General features: G+C 39.6%; 1 protein-coding gene across 12 annotated transcripts in view; it reads right to left on the reverse strand.

Annotated features, from left to right (window-relative positions):
• The window catches only part of PHACTR4 (phosphatase and actin regulator 4), a 100436-nt gene that overhangs the window by 24146 nt on the left and 59870 nt on the right, over nt 1-16420 (reverse strand). For 7 of the 12 annotated variants that reach the window (XM_060624720.3, XM_060624713.3, XM_060624721.3 and 4 more), the window contains 2 exons: nt 3607-3780; nt 3112-3192 (listed from right to left, as the gene is read on the reverse strand). In XM_060624720.3, coding sequence (XP_060480703.2) covers nt 3112-3192; nt 3607-3780 — 255 coding nt within the window. Of the gene's footprint in view, nt 1-3111; nt 3193-3606; nt 3781-5220; nt 5249-16420 lie in introns of all 12 variants that reach the window. The other 5 variants (XM_060624717.3, XM_060624718.3, XM_060624719.3 and 2 more) reach the window with 2 other exon arrangements.

Here is a 16420-nt window from a genome sequence, read left to right on the forward strand (position 1 = left end):
AAATAAACATTAAAAAATAAAAAATAAAACAGGCAAGGTAGCAAATTGACAACTATGCAAATGCAGTAAATTGCCACTATGTTAATACAGCCCAGCCTTAACAAAAATAGGATTTCTAGATTATAAACCAAGGACTCATTTCAAAGCCAAAAAAGACTGCTACTTTTGAAAACCATATAGTGAAAGGTTAAGACACATTATTAATTGGTTTCTACTCAGCATGTGCTAGGAAAATATATGCAAAAGTGGTCAGTTATCTCTCAAGTTATTTATTTAGGATTGTCTACTTTAAATGTCATTCATTCATTCATTCATTCATTCAGAGGACACAAATGAGTGAGGGGCAGAGAGACAGAGAGAATCTGACAAGGTGCAGAGGCGGGGGGGGGGGGTGGGAGAGGGAGAGAGAGAGAGAGAGAGAGAGAGAGAGAGAGAGAGAGAAAAGCAGGGCTCAGCCCAAGCGTGACTTGTGGGTTCAGCCGAAGCAGGGCAGCAGCTCACCCCAAGCGGGACTTGAATTCATGAATCATGAGATCCTGACCTGAGCCAAAGTCAGATACTTAACCGACTGAGCCACCCAGGCACCCCTCTTTTATTTTTTAAATAAATAAACTTATTTTTGAGAGATAGAAAGAGAGGGCACACTGCGAATGAGGGAGGAGCAGAGAGAGGGGGCAGAGGATGTGAGGTGGGCTCTGTGCTGACAGCAAAGAGCCCAACGTGGGTTGGTTGAACTTATGTGAGAACTGTGAGATCATGACCTGAGCCAAAGTCGGATGGATGCTCAACCCACTCAGCCATCCAGGCGCCCCTGAAAGTCCTTTAAAAAAATTTTTTTTATGTATTTTTAAATTCAAGTTAAATAGCATTCAGTGTTAGTTTCATGTGTACAATATAATGACTCAACAATTCTATACTCTACTCATCATGATAAGTGTATTCTTTAAGCCCCATCGCCTATTTCACTGACCCAACCCCCTACCTCCCCTCTGGCAACTACCAATTTATTCTCTATATTTAAGAGTCTGTTTTTGGTGTGTCTTTTTCCTTTGTTCATTTGTTTCTTAAATTCCACATATGAGTGAAATCATATGGTAGGTCTTTCTCTAACTTATTTCACTTAGCATTATATCCTTAGATCCATCCACATTGCTGCAAATGGCAGGATTTCATTTGTTTTTAATGGCTAATACTCCATCGTATGTGTGTGTATACTTTATTCATTCATCAATGGGTGGACATTTGTTTCTATACCTTGGCTATTATAAATAACGCTGCAATAGATATGGAGGTGCATGTATCTTTCTGAATTGGTGTTTTCGTTTTCTTTGGGTAAATACCTAGTAGACGAATTACTGGGTCATATGGTAATTCTATTTTTATTTTTTTGAGGAACATCCATACTGTATTCCATAGTGGCTGCACCAGTTTATATTCCCACCAACAGTGTATGAGAGTTCCTTTTTCTCCACATCGTTGCCAACACCTGTTATTTCTTGTTTTTGATTCTAGCTATTCTGATAGGTATGCCGTGGTATCTATTTCATTGTGGTTTTGATTTGCATTTCCCTGATGATTAGTGATGCTGAGTATCTTCTTGTATCTGTTGGCCATCTGTATCTCTTCTTTGGAAAAATGTCTATACATGTCTTCTGCCTATTTTTTAACTGGGTTATTTGTTTTTTTGGTGTTGAGTTGTAGAAGTTTTTTACATATTTCATCGGATATTGACCCTTTACTGAATATATCATTTGCAAATATCTTCTCCCATTTGGCATGTTATCTTTTTGTTTTGTTGACGGTTTCCTTTGCCATGCAAAAGCTTTTTATTTTGGTGGAGTACCGATAGTTTAATTTTGCTTTTGTTTCCGTTGCGAAAGGAGACATATTTAGAAAAATGTTTCTATAGGAGATGCCAAAGAGATTACTGCCTATATTCCCTTCTAGGAATTTTATGGTCACAGGTCTCACATTTAGATCTTTATTCCATTTTTTTTATTTAATTTTTTTTTTCTAATTTTTTAAATTTAGAGACAAAGGGCGAGCACATGAGCAGGAAGAGGGGCAGAGGGAGAGAGAATCCCAAGTAAGCTCCACACTCACTGCAAGGCCTGACGCGGGGCTTGATCCCACAAAGCTGGGATTATGACCTGAGCTGAAATCAAGAGCTGGATGTTCAACTGACTGAGCCACCCAGGCGCCCCCTGGTCTTTGATCCATTTTGAATTTATTTTTATGTATAGTGTAAGGAAGTGGTCCAGTTTCTTTCTTATGCATGTAGCTGTCCAGTTTTCCCAACAACATTTGTTGAAGAAACCATCTTTTCTTCTATTGGATATTCTTTTTTTTAATGTTTATCCATTTTGAGAGAGAGAGAGGAAGCACAAGCAGGGGAGGGGCAGAAAGAGGGGGACAGAGAGAGAATCTCAAGCAGGCTCTGCCCTGTCAGCGCAAAGCCCAACGCAGGGCTCAGTCTCAGGTATCATGAGATCATGACCTGAGCTGAAATCAAGAGTCAGACACTTAACTGACTGAGCCACCCAGGTGCCCCCACAAATTGTTTTTATGTTTTATTATCAGTAGACATTTGGATTGTTTTCAATTTTGTTCTACTGTTAGTAAATATTGCTGCTACAAGCATATTTGTATGTATATGTCTCCTGATACCCATGTATACATGTTTTTGTTGAGTATATACCAAGTTCTGGACATGCTGGCACATAGGTATGCATACCTCCAGGTTTCATGGATAGGTAGTTTAGGCTAAAGTATTATAAAAATTTTTTTAAGTAATCTCTATGCTCAACATGAGGGTGGAACTCGACCCTGAGATCAAGAGTTGCATGCTCCACCGACTGAGGCAGCCAGGTGCCCCCATTTGTATGTATTCTTTAGCGAACTGCCCAGTGCTTCTGGAGATTCTTTCACTGAGTTGTTTTTTCTCTTTTTATAGAAATTAAAAAAAAAAAAAAATTCCACATGCATGAACAGTTTTAAAGAATCTCTTCTCCCTCCCAACAATATCAATAACAAAAGAAAATTCAAATACCTAGCCAGGATCAAACAACAAGTGTACAGAGACAGACATATGTAGTTTATTTACAAACTCACCCTGCTCAGAGTCTTCCAAAAGAACCCCTCTTTTAACCAGCTCTTCTCTCGGTTTTCGCATAGATATTTTCCGCTCTAAAACTAACATTAAATTGGAAAACACTCAGCAATGTGGCAGTTAAAGGTCAACGTTAAGCATTCTAACTTGACAGACACACAAGAATAATGTGGTTCAATTTTCTATCTTCTGGAAAGAAAGAACAGGAAAACTAACTTCAAATTTAAACTTAATTTATTTCATATCCTGTGTTATTGGGAAAGCAGCATTTCCAAAAGGAACTAACCTTATTCATCACTTGATAAACTTTAAGCCCGTTAAAATAGCAATCTGGGGATGAGGCTACAGTATGTAAGGCTTAGTGAGTGACCGCTGGGTTTTATTTCTAAAAGCTTGAATTCCTTCTTCAAATAGGGGGTTCTAATAGCTTGGAGAGAGAATGAAAAAGTTAGGTACTTCTAAAATAAGAAACTCTTTAACTCAGAACATTATCTCACCTTCGGATGTCTCTTTGAATTTATCACTACTTTTTTTTTTCCGCCATTTCCAGGGCTTGAAGATTTTGCCAAAGCCCGAGAACTTGCTCTTCCTTTTGGTGGGAGGCGTCATGTCTCCTGCTTCCACACTGTCCATGACCATGCCTGGGTCTGCGGTGGGCTGGCCTGCTTCTTCTGTGATACGATGAAAGGCACACAGGGAAAGGAACAGCCAATTTATTATTTCAGGATAATCTCTATAAGGTCCCTTCCCCTCTCTTCCTGTGGTAGTTGGAAAAGATCAGAGCAATGATAAACAATCATGCAGACAGATTCCTGGACATCATCACATGGACACCAAACATCAAAATCCGTAACAGATAAGTAACTAACAGGGAAAAACAACCAAACCAAGCTGACATCATTTTAGGACAAAAATTCAATGAGATGATCATAACCAGCTCAAAACCTCTAAAGGCGTGCGTACTCACACATGCGTGCGCACACACACACAAACACACAAATGTGGATGTCTTTTCAATATGCAGGAGATCTGGCCCCAGTGCGGCCTATTGCTGTTGCCATTGTCATCCTCTTGGCGTGGGGGAGGCCCTCCCCAGCTAACATTACTGCCTCCCATGTCACTGAAGCAGGGGGTTCCATCTTTAGTGAGGGAGTCATCATTCTCTACTAAACACTTCACTCCCTCTGCCCTCCTCTCTCAGGACATTAACAGTTCAGAGGGGGTAACACAGTAAGTGTTAACACCTTACTTGTATCTGTTTTTCAGATTATTTTCTTCCTTCACAAGACCCTAGGTTTGGAGCGCTGGACGGGGCCTGGAGCATTACAGAGAGAGTGCTTGAAAATGAAATCTTTTTGGGGGTACTTGGGTGGCTCAGTTGGTTAAGCATCCGACTCCTGATTTCGGCTTAGGTCATGATTTTACAGTTTGAGGGGTTGAGCGCCGTGTTGGGCTCCACACCGAAAGCATGGGGCCTGCTTGGGATTCTCTCTTTCCCTTTCTCTCTCTGCACCCCTCTCAAAATAAATGAACATGAAAAAAAAAAAAAAGAAAAAGAAAAAAGAAATATCTTGGGGCTCCTGGGTGGCTCAGTCAGTTAAGTGTCCAACTCTTGGTTCCAGCTCAGGTCACGATCTCACAGTTTGTGAGCTCCAGTCCGACACTAGGCTCCACACTGACAGTTTGGAGCCTGCTTGGAATCTTCTTCCTTTCTCTCTGTCCCTGCCCTGCTCGTGCTCGTGCTCTCTCTCTCTTTCTCTCTCTCTCTCAAAATAAATAAATAAACTTAAAAAAATTCTTTTTAAATGAAATCTTTTTGGAAATCAGAGGTGAGATTCCAGTTTGCCTATGACAATATTGCTTTAGGGACAATCCTGATCTTAAGGATATGACAAGAAACATAACTGACATGGTGTATGTGCAGGACTGAAACGAATGGCCATGAGTTTCTCATAATGACCACACATGCAGGATTTTAGTTAGTTAGCTTTAGTGGCAGAAAAAGGAGCAGCCAAGACTGGGCCAAGAATAATAATAATAATATAAAAAAATAAAAGCAGGAAAGCAACAAAAAAAGCAGGAAGGCAACACAATACAGCTTTGCACTCCACCTACTGTCCCAGGGTTCTCTGGAGAAGTCTAGAGGAGAAGAAAAAAAGAGTCATGTGGAATAACCATCCTGAAATTAAAGTGGAACCTTTACTTTACAGAAATACATCAAGGACCACACAGTATATTATCACATGTAATAAGTTAACATGTTTATTGTACACAATTTCACATCTGAAGCAAATAACGCTCTTCTTGGGGAGGATAAACGGGCATAACATATGCACTTCAAAAATTATTTCCTTTAATACTGTAGATATTTTTTCATAAAAGAAAATACATAATCAACAAGCACTAATTTTTTGTTAAGAAACACTTGCAAAATTCAATCTTTTTTGGTTGATAATCGGGAGTCTTAGGGAGGCCTGCTGATGAAAGTCAGACTTTACACAATTGTCATGTTTAGAGTGCAGCAGTGACTGCCAGATGCATTATTTGACTGTGTATTGATGACAGGCAAAACAGGGTCCTGGTTACTGAAGTGCAACAGATTGAGAGGAGAGGACAGAGCCTCTTTTCTTCAGGTACAGGATTTACTCGAACACATCCTGAGTCTCAACTACTTTAATTACTTCCATGATATGCAAGAGAATCTCATTGTTCTAACGCTGGACCATATTTTTATAAGTTTACTTGCCACGGACATCAGAACATCTCCTGTGACAGAAATTCCCCCAGTGGTGCCTGGGATGGAGCCCCAGAGGTGGCACATGGGCAAATACATGTGTTGCTTGCTTGCTTGCTTATTTATTTATTTATTTATTTATTTATAAAAGTGCTTATTTATTTCTGAGAGTGTGAGCGGGGGAGGGGCAGAGAGAGAGAGAGGGAGACACAGAATCTGAAGCAGGCTTCAGGCTCTGAGCTGTCAGCACAGAGCCCGATGCGGGACTCGAACCCACGAATGGTGACATCATGACCTGAGCCAAAGTGGGACGCTTAACCAACTGAGCCACCCAGGCGCCTCTAGTGTTGCTTCTTTAATGTTTTTTTTTTTTTTGAGAGAGTGAGAGAGCGAGAGACAGAGCATGAGTGAGGAAGGTGCAGAGAAAGAGGTAGATACAGAATCCGAAGCAGGCTCCAGGCTCTGAACTATCAGCACAGAGCCCAACGTGGGATTCAAACCCACGAACCACGAGATCGTGACTCGAGCCAAAGCCGGATGCTTAACTGACTGAGACACCCAGGCACCCCACGTGGTGTTGCTTTGAAGAGCCAATGCTTTAAGACCGTATTCTCCCAATCGTGAGATGTCAATGAGACCTCAAGACATTTCAGATATACCATACAATATAATATTTAACATATGTTAATGATAACACTTTCAGAAATGGAGCTAAGTACCATAAGCTGTTCATAGTCTCCTTACTTGCTAGAGGCAAGGAGAGACTGAAACTTGAAATGTCCTGCTGACCCACCTACTGAATGAACTTCACTCGGCTCCAAATGACACACAGGAAAATGCTTGTTTGATTAAAAGCACTAAGGAAGATAATATAAAAACTCAAAAAACAAAACAACTAACAATACGAAAGAAGACGTGAGTGCTAGGTGCTATTTTTTACAAGGAAAAGCAGCCAGAAGTCTTCAGGAATTTTAGGTGAGAGTGGATTCACAGACAAGTCCTTGAATGAAACAGCCAATCTGGCTTACTGTCTATCTTGCCAGGTGTCTAACCACTTTCAGAGGTAGAACTTAGTTCATCCCTTTGAATTCTTCCTTATATACAATGGATTTATGTGTCCCCTTTCTCTTATATATTCAAAACAGTAAAATCAGGATATCTTCAAACATATTTATGTCTGCTGGCCATATGAACTCAAGACAAGTTCAGTTTATATTCAAAAGTACCGTGCGCGTGTAAAATACCAATAGCTATAATAAAAACAATTATGTCTGCCATCACATCTACTGCTAAGAATAGCCCTCCTCTTTCTTTGTGTAAAGAAAGTTACCGAATATGGTCACTGAATATGAACAGCAGAGAAAGGGGCACCTGGTTGGCTCAGTTGGTTAAGTGTCTGACTCTTGATTTCAGCTCAGGTCATGATCTCATGGTTCATGAGTTTGAGCCCTGCATTGGGCCTGCTTGGGATTCTTTCTCCCTCTCTCTCTGCCCCTCCCCTGCTTGTACTCTCTCTCAAAATAAATAAACATTAAATTTTTTTTTCAAATAAAAAAATAAATTAAAAAATGAGAGAGAACAGCTCTTTTTCTTTGATATTTTATACAAATGTGCTTGCTTTTCATGTTTATAAAACTTTTAGAAGCATATATGCCTCTTGCCTTATGCAGTGGGGGGTTCAGCCACTGAGCCACCCAGCCCTGACCTAATTATTATCCCAAATTCATTCATTCTTATAACATTTTCATATATTCTTATATTCTCCACACTCCTCCCCTCCATATGACAAGTACAGCATCATTACAATAACTTCTAAATCCATTCAAATACTTGGTATCAGCCCAGTTACCTTTTTAAAATACAGAATCTCCAGGTGGTGGAACCCAGAAATCTATTTTTAAAAAATCTTCACAGGTGATTCCTATGATCAGCCAGGTTTGTTAAACCCAATCCCAGATTATTATCTGGAAATGGTATGCATGTTCAAAGAGACAGGCAGACCTGCTCTGTATGTAACCTAATTCTTTGCTGAAGAAAAACAAAGTAGAAAATCCTAACATCATTCAGTGTTTCCTACTTTTAAGCATAAGTATTCCTACAGAAGAACTGTTAAGGGTCTTTCCTTTGCGTCTTAGTTTCAGAATATAGTTTAAATTAAAAATAAACAATGAAAAAGTTTGCAGTTATTTTTTTTCCAGATTTATATTGTGTTCCATGTGCACTTTGGAAACATGGGATCTTATGCAGTTGAGCGTAGTGTTTTACGTATGCCATGAAGACAAGTTGTTTAATCACGTTGTCTAAATCATTAATATCCTTTCTGATTTGTCAGCTTGTTCTAAAAATTACTGAGAGAGGAATATTAACATCTCTACTTAGGAAAATGGATTGGTCTCTTTCACTTTCTAGTTCTATTAATTTTTTTTTTCATATACATATATGTTAATATTTTACTTCTGAGGCGCCTGGATGGCTCAGTCAGTTAAGCATCCAACTTTGGCTCGGGTCATTATCTTACGGTTCATGAGTTCGAGCCGTCAGGCTCTGTGTTGACAGCTTGGAGCATTGAGCCTGCTTTGGATTCTGTGTCTCCCTCTCTCTCTTCCCCTCTCCTGTTCACACACTGTCTCTTTAAGATAAACATTTAAAAACAATTTAAAAAAATAAATTAAAAATATGATTTTATTTTTAAGTAATCTCTATACCCAATGTGGGGTTAGAAGTAACAACCCCGAGATTAAGAGTCACATGTTCCTCTGACTGAGCCAGCCAGGTGCCCTTGTTTTATAAAATTTTTATATATTCTTAAATGTTTATTTATTTTGAAAGCAAGAGCGGGGGAGGGGCAGAGAGCCCGATGCAGGGCTTGAACTCACAAAACTGTGAGATCATGACCTGAGCTGAAGTCGGATACTCAAGTGACTGAGCCACCCAGGAGCCCCTATACTTTATTTATTTTAATTTTTTTAATGTTTATTTTTGACACAGAGAGACAGAGCGCAAGTGGGGGATGGGCAGAGAGAGGGAGACAGAATCTGAAGCATGCTCCAGGCCCCAAGCTGTCAGCAAAGAGCCCTGATGCAGGGCTCGAACCCACAAACCGCAAGATTGTGACCTGAGCCAAAGTAACGTAACCAACTGAGCCACCCAGGCACCCTGAGCCCCTATACTTTAAAGCCATGTTATTGGATATATAGAAATTTAGAGTTATATCTTTCCATTAAAATACGCTTTTATCATTATGAAATTCCCTGTGTCAATCTAATGAAACTTTTGCCTTGATTTTGTTTTTCTATCTAGTTTGACAATTGTCCTTTAGAGTGTTTAGTCCATTTATATTTAATGTGCTTTTTAAATGTTTTTAAATTTATTTTGAGAGAGAGCATGAGCGAGCAGAGGGGCAGACAAAAAGGGAGACAGAGGATCCCAAGTAGGCTCCGCACTGATAGTGTGGGGCCAGATGTGAGGCTCCATCCCACAAACTGTGAGATCATGGCTAGAGTCAAAATCAAGTCCAGCATATACATAAGTACACAAAAGAAAACAATTCTCCCTAAACCTATGTTCCTATAAAAATGCATTATTTCCCACATGAAAATCAGTCTGAAACTACTCAAGGATATATTTCTTCGATATTTGGAGCAGTAATACACGTTAAAGTGAGTGAATTTAGATTACCCAAACAATACTTTCTACTCCCATATTCTTTAAAAAAAAATTTTTTTTTAATGTTTATTTATTTTTGAGAGAGAGAGACAGAGACAGAGCACGAGCAGGGGAGGAGCAGAGAGAGACAGGAAGACACAGAATCTGAAACAGGCTCCAGGCTCTGAGCTGTCAGCACAGAGCCCGATGCAGGGCTCGAACTCACAAACCATGAGATCACGACCTGAGCCAAAGCCAGACGCTCAACCGACTGAGCCACCCAGGCGCCCCTACTCCCATATTCTTTTAAGCATACCACCCACCCCTGTTTGCCATGAGTAAAACCTTGTGCAAGATGAGTTACAGACCAAATTTAATGATGACCTAAATTCATCAGATGTAAATTTTTCAGGTGTAGAATGTATGCATAAATCCGTGATGTCTGCAGCTGACAGATCTAATGAAACCACTACTCTGTGTAGCATTCTTGGATTCAGTGACTCAGGTTTCTTACTATGACAGGAAGAAAATTCAATTGCATTGCTTACAAAACTGCAATAGAAAGAGAAACTGACAGATGAAAAAATCATACAAAAAAAAGTATATTCAAGAATCTAGAAATCATCCCTTTAGAATTTTTTAATGATGAAAATTTAATGATTAAAAAAAAGCCTGGGTGGTTTAGTCAGCTAAGCATCCGACTGTGCGGAGCCTGCTTGGGATTCTCACTCTTTCCTGTCTCTCCCCCTCCCCCACTTGCACTTTTTCTCTCTCTCTCTCTCCCTCAAAATAAATAAATTAACTTAAGAAATACAGACTTGGAGTCACATTTGTATACTCCATTGTTTCTGTTTAAACTAGTTATGGAATTAAAAATGGCCTTATGGCTCCATTCTGTTTTCCATGAGAGCCCAAACAAGGTAGTTTCCCTTTGTTTGCCAGAACACTGGGTATAGGATGCTGGCTATAGTTTTATGATCGTGTGTCCTAAAGAAAACACCTTTTTCTTTGAGTCATGTAGCCCACTAGGAAAGCACGTCAGAGTTGGAGATCTTGGTGTTTTTTGGAGGTAGTGGAGGTTGGGAGAGGAAGATAACCAATCAAATTAGTTTGGAATTTCTGGTTTCAGGAGTACCCTGACACTATGCCCTGGTATTTAAACCACCTGCTCCCTCACTCAAGCTGTAGCACGTCATACTTCATAGGCTTCTTCTTCCTTTTTTTAAATGTTTATTTATTTATTTTGAGGGCGGAGGGGCAGAGAGAGAGGGAAAGAGAGAATCCCAAGCAGGCTTCATGTTGTCTGCACAGAGGCCGATGAAGGGGTCAGTCTCATAAACCATGAGATCATGACCTGAGCAGAAACCGAGAGTTGGGCTCAAATGACTGAGCCACCCAGACACCCCTAGACTTGTTCCTTATACCATGTATTATGCAGAGTTCTATTTCTTTCTTCAACCCTCAGATTTTTCCTGATCGATATTAATTCAGGTTTTTTAGTTCCAGTTTAGTTGTTCCAGACGAATTTCTGGGGTGATTTTTTAATAAACATGTAATTTTTTTTAAGTTTATTTTTTATTTTGAGAGAGAGAGAGAGAGAGAGAGAGAGAGAGGATTCCAAGCAGGCTCCCCGCTGTCAACATGGAGCCCAACACAGGGCTCGAACTCACGAAGTGTGAGATCATTACCTGGGCTGAAATCAAGAGTTGGACGCTTAACTGATTGAGCCACCCAGGTACCCCCAAATGTATATTATTATTAAAAATTACTTAACACTTTTCATCTTCAGATAAAGTATTCATTAACTATTAGCTGTAGTTATACATTACACCTACATTACTTGCTAGAGATAAGGATAAAACAGGGTTAAACAAAAAGCCATGGGTCAAAGATAATGTTCGTTATCAGAAATCTGAATCTGATTTATAACCAATTCTTTTTTTTTTTTTTTTTTTTTTAAAGAGAGAGAGAGAACGCTAGCAGGTGAAATGCTCAGAGAGAGAATCTTTTTTTAAATTAAAAAAAGATGTTTATTTACTTACTTAGAGAGAGAATGAGCAAGCAGAGGAGGGGCAGAGAGAGAGAGGGAGAGGAAGAATCCCAAGCAGGCTCTGTGCTGACAGCACAGAGCCCGATGTCAGGCTCAGTCTCACAAATTGTAAGATCATGACTGGAGCCGAAATCAAGAGTTGGACACTTAACCAACTGAGCCACCCAGGTGTTCTGAGAGAGACAGAGAGAATGTTAGGCAGGTTCCATGTTTAGGAGCCCAACATAGGTCCTGGGATCGTGACCTGAGCCTAAATCAAGAGTCAGATGCTCTACCAACTGAGCCACTCAGGTGCCCCTGACTTATAACCAAATTTTTTCAAGTTTATTTATTTTTGAGAGAGAGAGAGAGAGAGAGAGAGAGAGGCTGGCAGAGAGAGGGAGACTGAGAATCCCAAGCAAGCTCTGCACTATCAGTGCAGAGCCCAATGAGGGGCTCAAACTCATGTACCGTGAAATCATGACCTGAGCCAAAATCAAGTCTGATGCTCAACCTACTGAGCCACCCAGGCACCCCTATAACCAATTCTGAATTACCCATGTTGGAAGGTAAAGTAAGGCACAGGCAACTGGAGTCAGTAGAAAACTTAGTTTTCAATACAGCCTTCACTACCCTCTCCCCTTCATTAGGCTTGTTTATAGTAAGTAACAAAATTATGGGGTCTTAGTTCCACCTCTATTTCTTGTACCTTATTAAGTTTTAAAATGTTTAGATTTGAAGTGTATAAAGTTTTCCCATTTTACCCATAAATCCTTTATAATAACCAGCTTTTTGTCAAAAATTTAAAAATCTATAGTTTTATGCAACAAGATACACACTCCATTATCAAGAGGTATCAATTATGGGTGCCTGGGTGGCTCAGTCAGTTAAGCACCTGACTTTAGCTCAGGCCATGATCTCACGGTTTGTGAGTTCAAGTCCTGCATCAGGTGGGCATGAGCCCTGCTTCCAGTGAGCCCCAGTTTTCTCTCTCCCTCCCTCTTTCTCCCTGCCCCTTGTGGGATTCTCTCTCTGCCCCTCATTCACTTATACCATCTCTCAAAAAAAAAAAAAAAAAAAAAAAGTGTTAATTATCCTTTTTTAAGCTTAAGCATGACTTGCATGACTTGCCTTACATATATTGTGATCAGTTATTTTTATAATCTAATAGTTCTGGGATTTTTTTTTTTTTTTTAATGCTCATTGAGTTTGAAACAGATCTTGTGTTTATACAAGCATTTTAACAGCATCAAAACCTTGTAAATGGAGAACATTAATTTATGGTACTTACACTACTGCACTTACTCATTTTTGCCTTCTAAAAGAGGATTACTGTTGGATTTAAAGAACTGTTTTAGAAAACTACAACAAAATTACAGAAAGCAAAATCTGCCACTACTGAACAAAGCAGGCTTTGTCTAGAGCAGGCCCATAACTTCCCTTGGAAATACTGCAAGGTTCTGACCTTCAGGAAATAGAATTGGGCAAAGCACTGGAGAAGATAGGGAGAAAGTCTCTCTCTGCACCTGCAGGTACAGTTAGGTCTGGGATTCCAACTCTGGTAAAATAGTTTTCCGGCCATGACTGAATCAAAATGTGTACACTTTTTGATAAAAATTCCAAGTTGAGGGGCGCCTGGGTGGCTCAGTCGGTTAAGCGGCTGACTTCGGCTCAGGTCATGATCTCGCGGTCCGTGAGTTCAAGCCCCACGTCGGGCTCTGTGCTGACAGCTCAGAGCCTGGAACCTGCTTCAGATTCTGTGTCTCCCTCTCTCTGACCCTCCCCCGTTCATGCTCTGTCTCTCTCTGTCTCAAAAATAAATAAACGTTAAAAAAAAAAAAATTAAAATTCCAAGTTGAGAGTAAGGTTTTATAGTGAGGTGCCAGAAAATATAGATTCTCTCATGGAAAAAAGGCTTAAACTTTCCCAAGTTTTCCTGCAAGGAGAAAAAGGGGCTGTTGAGAAAATCCACTGGAGCAGAGAGAAGGGTCAATAATTTGTGGTTGGCAGGCCACATTCGATAACAGAAAACCCTATTATAAGGAGTCCATGTCGGACTCCTATTCTACTGCTTCCTCCTCATTCCTGACTACATGTGGAAAGTGTGCCTGTTCCTTCTTTCCCGGAGGAAACCATTTATTGTTACACCTCGGTAAGTATGAAAAAATGTCTCTGATAACTCTCATGACCAAATAATGCCAAGTTTTTCTTCAAAGGGTTATGAAGTAGTTTATTCTTAATTAACCCATCTATTATTTATTCCTATGTTAATATTGTTATATACCTACATTAAATTTTATCCATCCAACATTCTCCTTACTGATTTTACCCTATATTTCTAAATCACCTTGCCCCAAATTACTCCATCATCATGGGCTTGAGAACCCATAACTATGAATTTTAGAGCAAAATGAATCAAAAGGTGATGGAAAATGAATGTAGGAAAGAGGAAAATATTCTAATATGGTACCTTTTAAAGCAATATATTCCTATGTAAAAGTAAAAAAAAAAAAAAAGAGGCTAATTTTTGAGTGAAAAATATATGAAGGGTCAAAAAGGAAAAAACAAAAACACAAACCTAGAGATAAGAGAATGGAAAGGCAGAGAGAAAGAAAGTTCCAGACTAAATGGTAGAGTACAGTTTATTAAAATTATTTGGTCCCTTACCCAAGGGATACAGGAGTACTGATGCATAGGGGCACTTGTACCCCAATGTTTATAGCAGCACTCTCAACAATAGCCAAATTATGGAAAGAGCCTAAATGTCCACCAACTGATGAATGGATAAAGAAATTGTGGTTTACAAACACAATGGAGTACTACGTGGCAATGAGAAAGAATGAAATATGGCCCTTTGTAGCAACATGGATGGAACTGGAGAGTGTTATGCTAAGTGAAATAAGCCATACAGAGAAAGACAGATACCATATGGTTTCACTCTTATGTGGATCCTGAGAAACTTAACAGAAACCCATGGGGGAGGGGAAGGAAAAAAAAAGGAAAAAGAAGAAGAAGAAGAAAAAAAAAAAAGAGGTTAGAGTGGAAGAGAGCCAAAGCATAAGAGACTCTTAAAAACTGAGAACAAACTGAGGGTTGATGGGGGGTGGGAGGGAGAGGAGGGTGGGTGATGGGTATTGAGGAGGGCACCTTTTGGGATGTGCACTGGGTGTTGTATGGAAACCAATTTGACAATAAACTTCATATATTGAAAAAAAAATTACTTGGTCTTGTGCCTAATTTATTTCCTTTTAATTTTTTTTTTTAACGTTTATTTATTTTTGAGATAGAGAGAGACAGAGCATGAACGGGGGAGGGTCACAGAGAGAGGGAGACACAGAATCTGAAACAGGCTCCAGGCTCTGAGCTGTCAGCACAGAGCCCGACGCGGGGCTCGAACCCACAGACCGTAAGATCATGACCTGAGCCGAAGTCGGACACTTAACCGACCGAGCCACCCAGGGGCCCCGGCTTGTGCCTAATTTAAGGACATGTGCTAATAATTAGCTGGCTGCTTTAATCTGATACACAGTAAAGGATTTTAGTGAAGACAGAAAGAGCTTTTACGTTGATCAAGAACTACAAAGTATTACTACTTGAACATTTTCTCTGAGTAAATATACAAGCTTCTCCTATGGACATATTTCACTTGAGGAAAAAAAATTTTATACGAACTACTGAGGATAATTGCTTATTCTCCTGAATGGACACTACAGCATAAACTCCTACTCTGGATTTAAATAATTGATTAATTCACCAATTGTTAGAGAGGTCCTATGGTAAAACTCTAGATGGATACTGACATAACATCTTATCTACGTGCATATGATTCCCCATGCAAAGGTTATTTATTTGAAAGCAGACTCTTCTTAATTAACAGCTCTGGACATCCAACATAAGCTACGGTCAACTAAGAAAGAAATACATCTTATCCGTTTTTTTGTTTTGTTTTTATTGAAAGATTTTATTTTTAAGTAATCTCTATACCCAACATGGGGCTCAAACCAACAACCCAAAGATCAAGAGTTGCATGTCCCACTGACTGAGCTAGCTAGATGCCCTAAGAATACACATTATCTTAAATTTATAAATATCTTGGATTTTTTCTTTTAATATTTAAATTCTCAGCTAGAAAGTAAACTTCAAGGGCATGGACATGATTTATATCTATCAGCATCCACTAAAACATTTACAGTGCCTTAAATAATAAGAAATATATTCAATATACCCAGTAACTAATTTTGTTTCACTTAGCTTGCTAAACTTAGAACCATCAATTTTATTAATTTTTTTAAGTAAACTCTACCCCCAACATGGGGCTCGAACTCATGACCCCAAGATCAAGAGTTGCCTACTCTACCAACTGAGCCAGGCAGGTGCCCAATACCATCAATTTTAAAGCTTAAAACGAATTACTATATTATAGGCCTAGAACTATAAACAAATGATTTAAATCTTAATTTACTTTGTACATTTATCCTTCCAAAGAATCTGATAAGACTTTCCACACACTCATCCACTGAAATGCCTCTTAAATTTCCTGAAGAAACAGTTATGTTTGGTAAAAGCCTTTAAAGCTAAGGTGTAGTGGGGCGTCCAGGTGGCTTGAGCATTCAACTCTTGATTTTGGCTCAGGTCATGATCCCATGGTCATGAGATCAAGCCCTGCCTCCGGCTCCGTGCGGAGCATGGAGCCTGCCTAAGATTTTTGCTCTTTCAAAAATAAAAAATAAAATTCTCTCTCTCTCTCTGTATCTCTGCCCCACTCTCTTGCTCATGCGTGCACTCTCTCTCTAAAAATAAAATAAATCTAGGGGCACCTAGGTGGCTCAGTCGGTTAAGCGTCTGACTTCAGCTCAGGTCATGATCTCACAGTTCGTGAGTTTGAGCCCTGCATCGGGCCCTG

Source organism: Panthera onca, chromosome C1 (genome assembly GCF_046562875.1).
Source record: "Panthera onca isolate mPanOnc1 chromosome C1, mPanOnc1 haplotype 2, whole genome shotgun sequence".
In the NCBI taxonomy this organism is placed as follows: domain Eukaryota; kingdom Metazoa; phylum Chordata; class Mammalia; order Carnivora; family Felidae; genus Panthera; species Panthera onca.